Source organism: Neoarius graeffei, chromosome 14 (genome assembly GCF_027579695.1).
Source record: "Neoarius graeffei isolate fNeoGra1 chromosome 14, fNeoGra1.pri, whole genome shotgun sequence".
In the NCBI taxonomy this organism is placed as follows: domain Eukaryota; kingdom Metazoa; phylum Chordata; class Actinopteri; order Siluriformes; family Ariidae; genus Neoarius; species Neoarius graeffei.
Genome location: NC_083582.1, coordinates 33659848 through 33674993, shown reverse-complemented (window position 1 = coordinate 33674993; position 15146 = coordinate 33659848). Strand labels below are relative to the sequence as shown.

Sequence of the window (15146 nt, the reverse complement as noted above, 5' to 3'; positions counted from 1 at the left end):
GACAGGATAAAGCGGCTAGAGATAATGAGATGAGCTTGCAACAAAGTTGTCTGTGCTTTTAGAGCTTGCGATAACATTGCAATAGCTATGCAGTCTGGTTAGTCAAATGACTTTCTATGGATTTGTGCGCCGAGTTGCCATTGCTTTGTCCATGGCTAATGTTTACACACAGCTAGTTAACTTAACTTGGACACTGTTAGTTAGCATGTATAAACGGAGCTACACTAACATGAATAACATTAACTTATCTGAAGTCCTTTCAGAAATATGTTTTAGCATAATCCTGCCAAATAAACAATGTACAAATCTTTCTTTTCTAGTAGCGTTAGCTACCCAATATGATTTTGAGTTTGAAAAGAGTTTGCTAACATGTCAGGACAGGTAGAGTTTCACTGACTAGCTAGCTTAACGCTAAACCACCATGATGCACAGCATGCGTTCATTTTCTGAATTCACATTTCTCTCTTTGGTAACGGCCTTAGGTTTTGTAAGCGTGGCAATAATACAATGATGCGTTGACGGAAAATGTACTTTTAATACTTAAGTATTTTTAAAAGCAAGTACTTCAGTACTTTAAGTAAAAAATTGACTGGACAACTTTCACTTGTATCGGAGTAACATTTGTATCGGAGTAACATTTGTATCGGAGTAACATTTGACCAGCGGGATCTGTACTTTAACTTACAGTTAGGTCCATAAATATTTGGACAGAGGCAACATTTTTCTAATTTTGGTTCTGTACATTACCACAATGAATTGTGAACAAAACAATTCAGATGCAGTTGAAGTTCAGACTTTCAGCTTTAATTCAGTGGGTTGAACAAAATGATTGCATAAAAATGTGAGGAACTAAAGCATTTTTTAAACACAATCCCTTCATTTCAGGGGCTCAAAAGTAATTGGACAAATTAAATAATTGTAAATAAAATGTTCATTTCTAATACTTGGTTGAAAACCCTTTGTTGGCAATGACTGCCTGAAGTCTTGAACTCATGAACTCATGGACATCACCAGACGCTGTGTTTCCTCCTTTTTAATGCTCTGCTAGGCCTTTACTGCAGTGGTTTTCAGTTGCTGTTTGTTTGTGGGCCTTTCTGTCTGAAGTTTAGTCTTTAACAAGTGAAATGCATGCTCAATTAGGTTGAGATCAGGTGACTGACTTGGCCATTCAAGAATATTCCACTTCTTTGCTTTTATAAACTCCTGGGTTGCTTTGGCTTTATGTTTTGGGTCATTGTCCATCTGTATTATGAAACGCCGACCAATCAGTCTGGCTGGATTTGAGCACACAGTATGTCTCAGAATACCTCAGAATTCATCCGGCTGCTTCTGTCCTGTGTCACATCATCAGTAAACACTAGTGACCCAGTGCCACTGGCAGCCATGCATGCCCAAGCCATCACACTGCCTCCACCGTGTTTTACAGATGATGTGGCATGCTTTGGATCATGAGCTGTACCACGCCTTCGCCATACTTTTTTCTTTCCATCACTCTGGTAGAGGTTCATCTTGGTTTCATCTGTCCAAAGAATGTTCTTCCAGAACTGTGCTGACTTTTTTAGCAAAATCCAATCTAGCCTTTTTATTCTTGAGGCTTATGAGTGGCTTGCACCATGCAGTGAACCCTCTGTATTTACTTTCATGCAGTCTTCTCTTTATGGTAGATTTGGATATTGATACGCCTACCTCCTGGAGAGTGTTGTTCACTTGGTTGGCTGTTGTGAAGGGGTTTCTCTTCCCCATGGAAATTATTCTGCGATCATCCACCACTGTTGTCTTCTGTGAGCGTCCAAGTCTTTTTGCATTGATGAGTTCACCAGTGCTTTCTTTCTTTCTCAGGATGTACCAAACTGTAGATTTTGCCACTCCTAATATTGTAGCAATTTCTTGGATGGGTTTTTTCTGTTTTTGCAGCTTAAGGATGGCTTGTTTCACCTGCATGGAGAGCTCTTTTGACCGCATGTTTTCTTCACAGCAAAATCTTCCAAATGCAAGCACCACACCTCAAATCAACTCCAGGCCTTTTATCTGCTTAATTGAGAATGACATAACGAAGGAATTGCCCACACCTGCCCATGAAATAGCCTTTGAGTCAATTGTCCAATTACTTTTGGTCCCTTTAAAAACAGGGTGGCACATGTGAAGGAGCTGAAACTCCTAAACCCTTCATCCAATTTTAATGTGGATACCCTCAAATGAAAGCTGAAAGTCTGGACTTTATGTCCATTATATAACTATAACTTGAATATGTTTCAGTAAACAGGTAAAAAAACAAAATTTGTGTCAGTGTCCAAATATATATATGGACCTAACTGTAAGTAATGAAGTTGGGTTCTTTGTCCACCTCTGAAACAAACCAAAAGCTTTCACTTGGAAGTACGAGTTGAATCGAGTGTGTTTTTGTGCGACTTTAAATCATATTAACGATAATTAGGACGGAGTTTAAAGCTGTCGTGTGCTGTGTAAACGCCGCCATCTTGTGGTGTAATTATTCGCAACAGTTTTCTTCACCATTTCCGGTCTTAGTTGGTTCCAACCGGAAAAGAGAATGTGGCGCGCGATAGGGGCTGTTGTTGCTTAAACTATACAGTTAGTGAATTTTAAAGTCTGTACTCCAAATGATAAAGTCAAGCTGTTTTAAAATAAAAAAGCAAAGTAAGAAGACGGACTTAATTATTTGTCATTGAGAAGAAACAGGAATTACTTTCTAGCCATAATGCCTCGGAGAAAGGTAAGAATGGAGATGCTACGAAAGGGTCAATGTTTTACTAGCGAAGCGGTTGATGGGGTTGTCTTAAAAAGATACGTGTTCACTGTATAGGTACACTACTTAGTGTGCAAAGGAAAGAACTCGAATGTCTATCTAGTGCCCTACGTATCCTACGCGACGCCATTTCGAATTGAGCCATAGGACTCCTTTTTCTCGCGCTAGCTGGACGCCTGTTAGCCTTTTCACGGTCGGCTCTGCGATTTTAACCCTGAGATTGTGAAGTTTTTAAAATAGTTTATGTAATTCTTCACCACTAACACATATCGCTAGACGGGTATAAGCGGACGGTGTGAAATATTTAAAGTGTAAAAAGTCCACTGGATGCGCACTAAGCTAGCGCTGGGTGAAAAAAACCCAACAGCGACCATTGTTACATTAGCAGTTATGGCGGAAACGCGGTTTAATTTTTCTAGTGAAAAAGTGCAAAGCCAAAAACCTACCCTGTTAATGATTTCGGAGAGCGCACAAGTTTGAAAACTAGTGTAACGTTATGGTCAATTAGGTAGCTCGGTGCTAACACAGGAGCTAACATTTTTCGTTCAGTATTCAAAGCGGCTCCGAACCGTTTGAGCAAAATGAATCAATTCCTCTGAATCGATTCGAACTTTCGAATCCCGGTTTACTCACGTGACCTGGAGTGCACAAATTAGTCAAGTCAACTTTATTGTCAGATATGCTATACATGCTCGACATACAGCACAGATGAAATATCAGTCCTCTCTGACCCACGGTGCAAACAGGCAATGCAATAAATAAAAACAGAATAATTGAAAAAAAACAATATAAACACTCTAGATAGGAACTAGACATAGACTAAACACTCAAACAATATAAACAGTATAAATAAACAGTATAAACACTAGATAAGAACAAGACATAGACTAAACACTCAGACAATATAAACAGTGTAAACACTAGATAAGAACTACACATAGACTAAACACTCAATATAAACAGTGTAAACACTAGATAAGAACTAGACACAGACTAAACACTCAGACAATATAAACAGTGTAAACACTAGATAAGAACTACACATAGACTAAACACTCAAACAGACAATATAAACAGTATAAAAACTAGATAAGAACTAGACACAGACTAAACACTCAGACAATATAAACAGTGTAAACACTAGATAAGAACTACACATAGACTAAACACTCAATATAAACAGTGTAAACACTAGATAAGAACTAGACACAGACTAAACACTCAGACAATATAAACAGTGTAAACACTAGATAAGAACTACACATAGACTAAACACTCAAACAGACAATATAAACAGTATAAAAACTAGATAAGAACTAGACACAGACTAAACACTCAGACAATATAAACAGTGTAAACACTAGATAAGAACTACACATAGACTAAACACTCAAACAGACAATATAAACAGTATAAAAACTAGATAAGAATTAGACAGACTAAACACTCAATATACAGTGTAAACACTAGATAAGAACTAGACACAGACTAAACACTCAGACAATATAAACAGTGTAAACACTAGATAAGAACTACACATAGACTAAACACTCAAACAGACAATATAAACAGTGGAAACACTAGATAAGAACTAGACACAGACTAAACACTCAATATACAGTGTAAACACTAGATAAGAACTAGACACAGACTAAACACTCAGACAATATAAACAGTGTAAACACTAGATAAGAACTACACATAGACTAAACACTCAAACAGACAATATAAACAGTGTAAACACTAGATAAGAACTAGACACAGACTAAACACTCAGACAATATAAAGTGTAAACACTAGATAAGAACTACACATAGACTAAACACTCAGACAATATAAACAGTGTAAACACTAGATAAGGACTAAACACTCAGACAATATAAACAGTATAAACACTCTAGATATGAACTAGACATAGACTAAACACTCATATATACATACATTATATATATATATATATATATATATATATATATATATATATATATATACACACACACACACACACACACACACACACACACACAAATTGGTTCAAATAACCAAACAGTCAAGGGCACTTGAGGTATAGCAGGTAAACATGAAATAAGCAGAATAAACAAACTAGTAGCTGTTAAGATGAGGTAGTGCGTAATAGTGCAAATGAGCGAGGTAAAGTGAGATGTGCGGTCCCTGAGTTCAGTACGTTAATGAACGATGAGATGTGTTTGGGGGGGGGGGACTGTGAGGATGACATGTCAGATGCTGAAGGGGGGTGTGCGAGCAGAATCTGTGGCGATTAGGTAAAACTTTTTATTGATCCCTTTGGGAGGGTTCCCTCAGGGAAAATAAGATTCCAGCAGCATCATTACAGATCAACAGAGAAAAGAAATAGAGAAAAAACTTCTAGACAAATTAAAATTAAGTATTTACATATACAAATATAAAAGAATAAGATATGGGGAAGAGAGGAAGGTGGGAGCGGCAGGAGAGATATTACACTTTATATTGCACATTGTCCGGTATTGCTTATTGTTAGGCTAGGCTACTGCTCCTTCCCGTCCTCTGTCCTCCTGTTACCCCTCCTCCCCCCCAGAGAGGAGTTGGACAGTCTGATGGCGTGAGGGACAAAGGAGTTTTTAAGTCTGTTCGTCCTGCACTTGGGAAGGAGCATTCTGTCACTGAACAGGCTCCTCTGGTTGCTGATGACGGTGTGCAGAGGGTGACTGGCATCATCCATGATGTTCAGTAGTTTGTCCATACACTACCGTTCAAAAGTTCGGGGTCACTTTGAAATGTCCTTATTTTTGAAAGAAAAGCACTGTTCTTTTCAATGAAGATCACTTTAAACTAATCAGAAATCCACTCTATACATTGCTAATGTGGTAAATGACTATTCTAGCTGCAAATGTCTGGTTTTTGGTGCAATATCTCCATAGGTGTATAGAGGCCCATTTCCAGCAACTCTCACTCCAGTGTTCTAATGGTACAATGTGTTTGCTCATTGCCTCAGAAGGCTAATGGATGATTAGAAAACCCTTGTACAATCATGTTAGCACAGCTGAAAACAGTTGAGCTCTTTAGAGAAGCTATAAAACTGACCTTCCTTTGAGCAGATTGAGTTTCTGGAGCATCACATTTGTGGGGTCGATTAAATGCTCAAAATGGCCAGAAAAATGTCTTGACTATATTTTCTATTCATTTTACAACTTATGGTGGGAAATAAAAGTGTGACTTTTCATGGAAAACACAAAATTGCCTGGGTGACCCCAAACTTTTGAACGGTAGTGTAGTCCTCTTCTCTGCCACTGTCACCAGAGAGTCCAGCTTCATGCCGGCCCGCCTGATCAGTTTGTCCAGCCTGGATGTGTCCTTCTTGGATGTGCTGCTCCCTCAGCACACCACGGTGTAAAACAGGACACTGGCGACCACAGACTGATAGAACATCCACAGGAGTTTCCTGCAGATGTTAAAGGACCGCAGCCTCCTAAGGAAGTATAGCCTGCTCTGTCCCTTCCTGTATAAGTGTTTGGTGTTGCAAGTCCAGTCCAGCTTGCTGTCCAGCCACAGCCCAAGGTACTTGTAGGAATCCACAGCCTCCACCTCGACTCCCTCGATCAGAACTGGTCGTGACCTTGGTCTGGACCTCCCAAAGTCAATGACCAGCTCCTTGGTCTTCGAGGTGTTGAGCTGCAGATGGTTCGTGTTGCACCACACAGCAAAGTCCCTCACCAAGCTCCTATACTCCTCCTCTCTGTCGTCACTGACACACCCAACGATGGCTGTGTCATTGGCAAACTTCTGAATGTGACACGGCTCTGTGTTGTAGCAGAAGTCTGTGGTGTACAGAGTGAAGAGAAGAGGGGCCAGCATCGTGCCCTGGGGTGCTCCGGTGCTGCTAATCAGTGTCAAACGTGATGTCCTTCAGCCTGATGTACTGCGGCCTGTCAGTGAGGTAGCTGGAGATCCAGGTGACCAGGCAGGGGTCCACTCGCATCCTGTTCAGTTTGTCCTGAAGCAATAGGGGCTGGATGGTGTTGAAGGCACTCGAAGGCCATTTCCCATATCCAGATGTGAGTGGGCTTGGTGTAGCAGGTAGAGGATGGCGTCTTCCACACCGACACCTGCCTGGTACGCAAACTGCAGACAGTCCTGGGCATGTTGTACCTGGGGTCTGAGAAGGCTGAGGAAGAGCCGCTCCAACGTCTTCATCAGATGTGAAGTGAGTGCCACCAGTCGGAAGTCGTTCAGCTCACTGGGTCGATTCTTTTTGGGAACTGGAACGATATGTGATGTCTTCTAGAGGGTGGCCACTCCAAGATGCTCTTTTTATACCCAGTTATGTTAATGACCTATTGCCAATTGACCTAATGAGTTGCAATTTGGTCCTCCAGCTGTTCCTTTTTTTGTACCTTTAACTTTTCCAGCCTCTTATTGCCCCTGTCCCAACTTTTTTGAGATGTGTTGCTGTCATGAAATTTCAAATGAGCCAATATTTGGCATGAAATTTCAAAATGTCTCACTTTCGACATTTGATATGTTGTCTATGTTCTATTGTGAATACAATATCAGTTTTTGAGATTTGTAAATTACTGCATTCCGTTTTTATTTACAATTTGTACTTTGTCCCAACTTTTTTGGAATCGGGGTTGTAATTTATTTTTTTTTTCTAACCTGTCTTATTGATCTTTACAAGGGTGCCAATAATCATAGAAGGCATTGTAGCTGCAAGGCTAATATAACTAACATGCAGGGTAAGCTTCGAGCTGTCAGTTCCACATTGTGCAAACTCGATCATCCTGCTGTTGAACGACGAAGCTTTCAGAGCATGAGTGGCGTAATATCTTCATTATTCTAACTCAGGATCTCGAGTTACCGCGAATAAGCAAAGTTCTGTTTCACTGTTTGCTTTGCAGAGACCTGCCGGGAGCAGCTCAGACGGGACCGCAGACTCGGACGACTCCACAGAGCAGGAGAAGACCGACAGCTCACACAGTGACGCGAATCCTCGCAGTAATGCACGCTTGACCAGAGCTTCTGTCCGCCTCAGTCAGAGCTCTCAAGGTAAATTCACAACAGCTGAATTTCAATTCCATAATTTGGGCTACACCCTGCATTTCTGAATTTAGGCTTTTTCCGTCGTGATTCAGGGTAATTTGGGCTTTTCTGCACGCGCAAAGTGCTGTTTTCCCAGTGCGCTGTATTTAAACCTGCTGCTGCTTTTTTAGCTACAAAGTTATGAATTAATAAAGAAATCTATGAATTATTTTTACCTTTATTGGAAAATGTCTACAATACTAATCCCTCTTGATGTACATGACAAAAATGATTAGAATACAGTTAGTTATGGCCCTTTTCCACTACCCTTTTTCAGCTCACTTCAGCCCGACACGGCTCGCGTTTCGACTATCTAAGAACAGCACGACTCAGCTCGCTTCAGCCCTGCTCAGCCCCCAAAACTCGCACGGTTTTGGAGTGGGGCTGAAGCGAGCCAAACCGAGCTGAGAGGCTAGGGGTGTGAGCAGACACTCCCCTGTGCACTGATTGGTGAGGAGGAGTGTCCTCACACGCCCCGCGAGCACGCTGGGATCTGTAAACCCGGAAGAAGAAGAATTACGAGAATTATGAAGCCTTATGCGCCTCGCCTCATCTATACGCTCTTGCCAGTATCTGTTGGCGTTGTTGGTGACAACAAGCCACAGCACCAAGACCAGCAACACTAACGACTCCATGTCCTCCATGTTTATTGTTTACTATCCGGGTCGTGAGACTACCGCTTAAAAGGTCACTGATGTCACCGTTTGCGCCGCCTAACGACATCACCTGACGTCCACCCACTTTCGCCAACTCCACCCAGTGTGTCCACCCACTTCCAGCCAGCACGGTTCAGCGCGGTTGTAGTCGAAATGCAACTCCAACAGCCCCACTCAGCTCGACTCAGCACGGCTCGACTCAGCCCAACTCAGCCGCGTTGGTAGTGGAAAAGCGGCATTAGTAGTTAAAAGACGTGTTGGGGCCTGAGGAGAGCCTGGAGGAAAGGAGCCTGGGAATGAAAAAGCAAGTTCTGCACTGTTGCCATCAAAGAGACGAACCTGTAGCAGACCTGCGACGCAAAAGGGTTTTCATTCACATCACGAGAATCGGAAGCGTGATTCACAGCATGTAGTTGGGTAAAAGATCTTAGTTTAAATGAAAGGCCAGTGTCTAAGGGTGTATTCAGACCAGGATAGTTCGATAGCTCACTTGCTTTGGTCCAAACCAAATGTTTTTTTTATTTTTTCATTTTGGTGCGGTTCGCTTTCACACTGTACATTTTAGTAAGCGAACCAAAATCTGTCAACAAAGCCACGCGCCCTGAGGTCGTTCAGCTATTGGTCAGAGACGACACGCGCACAAAGTTCAAAAGTAGTCATGGAGGCTTTCCGTGCTGTTATTCTTTTTAATGTCATCAAAGCTATATGTTTTTTCCAGTTTTTACTGTTTTCACAATTGTGCGATTACTATGCTGTTGTACAAGTAATTTATCAACGACGACGACAAAGGGCAAGGCGGCTACGGAGGATAGCGCTGATGAGTGCACATCATGTTGTGACTATTCTGGCTCTTCACGCAATAGATGAATTTCTTTTTTGCGTCGCTAGTACCGCCACTTTTTGAAAGAATGTCCCTGATTTTAATGTAGGTCTGACGAAGTTTCTTCACTTTTAGCCAACATTGTTCTGGGGAGCGCGTGAACCCCTTCTCCTTCATTTTCTCACTGAATACAGCAAACACGTCGGCGTTTTTGTGTGTTCTCTCCAAAAGCTCATATGTGGACATCTGCCCATATATCCACAAGGGTACGCGTTTCTTCCTCGGCCCACGTTTGCCCCCTACTCATTTTTTTGTACTCGCCTACCACTGGTGACTGAACGACCCTTGACAACCGAAACAGTGTTTGCACTTTGCGGTGGAGTGTCAAGACTCTGTTTCCCATAATGCTCGACAAACGACGGAAGCTCCCGAGGTACAAAAAAGCAAAACTGTCGGATTAGGTCCGGTCTGCTTTCACACCTCCAAAAGATCCGCACCAGGGTTCCTTTGGTCCGGACCGAGTCCGACCTTGCAGCTCGGTCTCGGTCCGCTTGTTTGGTCCGGACCAGAGTTCGGTGGTTTGTATTCAGACCAACCCAAAAGGTCCGGACCAAGGGAAATTTGGTTCGTTTGGTCCGGACCAAACAACATAGGTGTGAATACGCCCTAAGACCATCATCAGCAAGAGGACCAAGCTCCAAGTCACTGATTCCACCCACACTTACACAACTGTGTGGATTTAAGATGCAGGCTGTATCTTAAATACACACAGTTGTGTCCTGAATAGCTCGCTTTTATTCAGTCTTTTACCTGATTTACCTAATGTGGAAATCCTGCTTGAGTCATTGGTACACGAGTCTCACTTGTCCACGAAATCATGGCGTTCCGATCGCCGTTGATGGAGAATTCGTGCTCTGCGCGAGGCTTACAGCTAGTGCGACGAATCCAGAACAACATGGGAATGGTGCGGATTTCGCATCAATTACAAGAAATGCATGCTAAGGCCATCCTTAAAAAAAAAAAAAAAAATCCGTTTCCTGTCCACCGGGTGAGCAAAAAAATTTTCGGGAGGGAGGGAGGGATTTTTTATTTTTATTTATATATATATATATATATATATATATATATATATATATATGGATAAGAAATTGCAATGCTGTGTTTGCTTTTTCTTTCAGTACTTTTTTATTACAAAAGCAGACACATTTAATAAAATATGACAGTTTAATCAACTGAAACTTGTACAAAAACTTTAATATTATTATAAAACCTACCGTGCAGGAACAGGCGTCACCACAGACGGTCCTCGGCATTTCACTGCCTCTTTGATTATGTCCTGGCGGCCGTCTAAATACCACAAGCAGTTTGTAATGTTCATTACTACATTTGTTCCTTCAGTTTGGCCAGTATGTCTAGATAGACAAGGTCTTTCTCTCTGGATTTCTTTTATAATTTCGTTGTGTAATTCGTTCTTTTTATTTGCTACAGACACAGTTTTTAATTCTGTCCAGCCAACCTGCATTAGTTCCGTAAACGCATTATTTTTTTTTTTCGGTTCCGATCTCATTTTGAATAGATCTTTTAGGTTCTCCTACAGATCTGTCAGGGTCATTAACAAAGTAGGTAATGAATTTCGCATAACAAAACTCAAAAGCTGTTTGTAACGTCTCGGATGGATCAAGATCAAACGAATTTTCCAGTAACGGTTTGTGATGGTCCGACACACGGACTTTCTGTAGTTCTAAATCGACCGTTAGGCCTAGTTCGGATGAAATTACACTATTAAAATGATCACTGAATGATTTTGTTTTTCTGAATCTTTACTATTTTGTTGTTCGCTAGAATACCATTTTGCAATTTCACACTTAAGCAAATGTTTGAAAACTCCGGATCTCCTTCCTTCATGGTGGCTGCCATTTTTTTTTTTTGTGCTGCACGGCGCATGCGCAGAGCTGATTCAGTTCTGTATTCTGCGCGGAATGCGTAAATGTCAAGTTCGATTTTAGATTTATGAACCCGAAAAAAACATCGAAAAACCGACATTAAAAAAAAAAATTTCAACCGCACAAACGGCACTCACCCGGCCGGTGGACCGGAAACAGAACATTTTTTAATAATGGCCTAATTTCTGTGTTTTTAAAGAAGAAAGTCAAGACATTGGGTTTTATGCAGCCAAGTTAATTTAATCAACTTTTTATTTATTTATTTTTACTTTTGGTGGCATATTTTGGACGCTTGACCTTAATTTGGGTGCCTATGACGTTATCCGTCGCAGATTTCCAGGCCTGCAGACCAATCAAGGAAAAAGTTTGAGCGATCTTCATGAAATTTGGGAGGTAGACAGTGAAAGCATCTCACAGATTGTTTGTTTATTGTAATATTTCCTGCAATTTTGTTTTCACACAATTCCAAGTCACCGAAATGTCCTTAGACCACTTCCTGTGGGAACCTGGGTTAAAAAGCTACGCTGGTTGAACTGGAGTGTATTAAACCACACTGTGGTTATAGTTTAAAGTGCATATTCTGGACCAATTTTTTTTTTATGTGAAAGAATGTCCCTTTACACACTCATTCAGAAGGGTAATTTTGCACAAGGCCATCTGTCTACAGCAGAAAAAAATAAAATAACAAAACAAGTCTGGAAAAATCCCAAGGGAGTCTGGAGCCAGATTCGTGACGTTACCTGCGGAAGCGCCAGCAGGCTGAGAGAGCTTTGCACAGTTTCAGTGCACAGCCTGTGTAGACCAAGCGCTCCCATTTCTCTCTCATTGGAAAACGATGAGTACTAATCCCATCAAGATTGGTGTTGCTACACCCTCTGACGATACATCTGTTAACCATTTTAATAATTACGTGATAACGTTGAAGAAATTTGCAGAAAACCACCAGGTCGTTTTCTCATAAACAAACCAGCGCTGACGTAGGATTCAGAGGGAGGCGTCCCGCACGTGACGTCACGAAAATCAATGTTTCCCGGGAAATCCAAATGCCAAGTTTTTTCAGAGGCGGACCAATTCGCCTCAAATGGCTTGATTTCAACTGAATTTTTCTGGTATTGCGCAAGGTAAAAAAATTGCACAAAATGCAAAATGTGACAGATATTTGACCAAAGTTTAATATAAAATAGGAGAATTACATTGATCTTGCTCCTGAATTTACCCGTGATATGCACTTTAAGGTTTTCACATTGCTCATGCCAACACAAGTCTGGCCAGAGATTTTCCATAGTCATCCTGTTTGGTTCAAACTCACTCGGCTTTTCAGCCATTTGAATAATAAGTCGTGTGTGTGTGTGTGTGTGTGTGTGTGTGTGTGTTTGACGTCGGATTTATACTTCATTGGCTTGTCCAGGGTGTACCCCATCTTGCCTGCGACCCTGTAGAAGGATAAAGCGGCTAGAGATGATATGAGTACTTTTACTGGTTTTCTGTAGAGCAGCCTGTGCTTCATAAAAATCCTTATAACAGCTCACTACAGAAACCGATGAAAAACACTAAAAATCTGAGTTTAAACATAACTCATTATCTCTAGCCGCTTTATCCTGTTCTACAGGGTCGCAGGCAAGCTGGAGCCTATCCCAGCTGACTACGGGCAAAAGGCGGGGTACACCCTGGACAAGTCGCCAGGTCATCACAGGGCTGACACATAGACACAGACAACCATTCACACTCACATTCACACCTACGGTCAATTTAGAGTCACCAGTTAACCTAACCTGCATGTCTTTGGACTGTGGGGGAAACCGGAGCACCCGGAGGAAACCCACGTGGACACGGGGAGAACATGCAAACTCCACACAGAAAGGCCCTCGCCGGCCACGGGGCTCGAACCCGGACCTTCTTGCTGTGAGGCGACAGCGCTAACCACTACATCACCATGCTGCCAGTTTAAACATATCCACCCTGTTAATTACTTTTTTGATAAAATTTCTCTCCTATGATAAAACTCTTGCGCCGAACAGTGAGTATAAACAAACACAAGCAAGTTTTCCCTGTTTCGTATTAACAACCGATCACATGTTCTGGAGAAACTGGAAAGCACAGTGTTTTAAATTTTTTTTTTTTTTTTTGTATCCCGTCCATACCTTCTGACCAATCAGACTCAGGAATTCAAAAATGCTGTGATATAAAACTACTGCACTTGGTTCACAGTAGGCATATCAGGTGAAAATTCAATCCAAATTGCTTGAAACTGCTCTTGTTGGATTCAGAATTGAATGCAGAACTACATACTTTTTTACAGAATTAAAATATGTTTATCCGTTCTTGAGATATTCCAAATCAAAGACTGAAAAAAAGTTACAATTTTTTTTTTTTTTTTAGAAAACTGCCGTAATATTCTGTATGAGGATCACATGGTCCAAAATGGGCCTCATTAATTAGGGATTGACCGATATGTTTTTTTTCAGGGCTGATACTGATTATTATTATTAGCCTAGTAAACTAGACCCACCCGCCTTGCGGCCAAAAATATTTTTTGCCTAGCGAGTGGGTCTAGCCTCGCAGCATATAAACAAAAACACCCCGGGCATTAAATTGTGCCCGCCAATCACAACGCAAGGTTTTTGTTTGGATTCTTTGGGCGGGCTTTTGCAGGAGTGACGACAAAGCTGCGCGACGCTGGAGAAAGCACAGCAGGAAAGATGGCTGCGGGCTAGTGAACAGCGCGCGTTTGACTCCGCTTTGGAATCAGTTTTAGAAGAATTAGACTTGGAGTTTTCGTTGAAACATGAGCAGGAAGAGGCTCTCCGCTCATTCCTTTTTAAGAAGGACGTTTTCGCTGTTTTGCCGACCGGCTATGGCAAAAGTCTGATCTACCAGCTGGCTCCGCTCGTAGCCAAAAGGATGGGGCTAGTTTGTGCAGTACGAAGAATTAATAAACATCTTTGAAACATTACTTTTTGATTGTTTCTTATTTTCCCGTTATTTTAAATTTAAGGGAAATTATTTCACCAAACACCACTAAATAAAAACTCTCAAAAACAGTTTAAGCAAACCCTTCAAAAACACTTGAAAAAAATGTGTATGTTAAGTATGTGGTACAGACTCCAAGCTTGTGGTCATTATCTCCAAACTTCTTAATATCTAGAACCTGTTTATTAATTAATACGCATTTTGAAAAATTATTTATTTCAAGGCCTCCCCACTGCTTTCTGTCGCTCTGACTACGTCACAGTCACTGTTGCGCTGATTGGTCAGAGCGTTGGCCTATACGCACAGAGACAGTTTGAAAGACAGCGGTTTGTTCCTCCTAACGCTTCGGAAATGTCTACGGATCGAGGCCAGAATAAATATTCACATTTAGTCTGGCTTGCCAGGCTAGATTATTATGGAATTGGGATGCCGATAACCGATATGTGCAACCGATAAATGTAAACATTATAATTCACATGAAATTAAACATAGCACACACTGACACAGACCTTCATATCCATGAAATGTATGTTTAATTGTAAAATTGAACATGAAATTTTGTGCAGGGAGATGCCAGCAGCATTTGTACAATAAAGTCAAACATTAGTTAGAATAAAATGAGAAATAAAATAATAATAAAATAAATATTCACCAATAAAAAAAATAAATCACTGCCTACTATATTACAGCTCACCATTTTCAGTGGAAAATAAATGAAAATACACTCTGGATTCTTTTACACTAAGAACTAAGTAAGACTTACCAACTTCAAGTAGTTTTTAAATAACAAATCAAGTGTAGGGAGCTGCCTGCAGCATTTTTTAAAAAGTAAAATCAAACAAAGTAGGCTATCACTCCCTATTATGTAACAACTTAACAAGTAACCATCTACATTCTAATGCTTTTAATGCCCAAGC

At 41.1% G+C, this 15146-nt stretch overlaps 2 protein-coding genes across 3 annotated transcripts in view; one reads left to right on the top strand and one right to left on the bottom strand.

Moving 5' to 3' along the window:
* The window catches only part of ptges3l (prostaglandin E synthase 3 like), a 39777-nt gene extending 36449 nt beyond the window's left edge, over window positions 1-3328 (bottom strand). The window contains exon 1 of the mRNA XM_060939562.1: window positions 3211-3328. The gene's annotated coding sequence lies outside the window, so the exon portion shown is untranslated. The remainder of the gene's footprint in view (window positions 1-3210) is intronic.
* The window catches only part of kat7b (K(lysine) acetyltransferase 7b), a 76553-nt gene continuing 63934 nt past the window's right edge, over window positions 2528-15146 (top strand). For both annotated transcript variants that reach the window (XM_060939561.1, XM_060939560.1), the window contains exons 1-2: window positions 2528-2731; window positions 7660-7807. In XM_060939561.1, coding sequence (XP_060795544.1) covers window positions 2717-2731; window positions 7660-7807 — 163 coding nt within the window. In that variant the 5' untranslated portion in view covers window positions 2528-2716. The remainder of the gene's footprint in view (window positions 2732-7659; window positions 7808-15146) is intronic.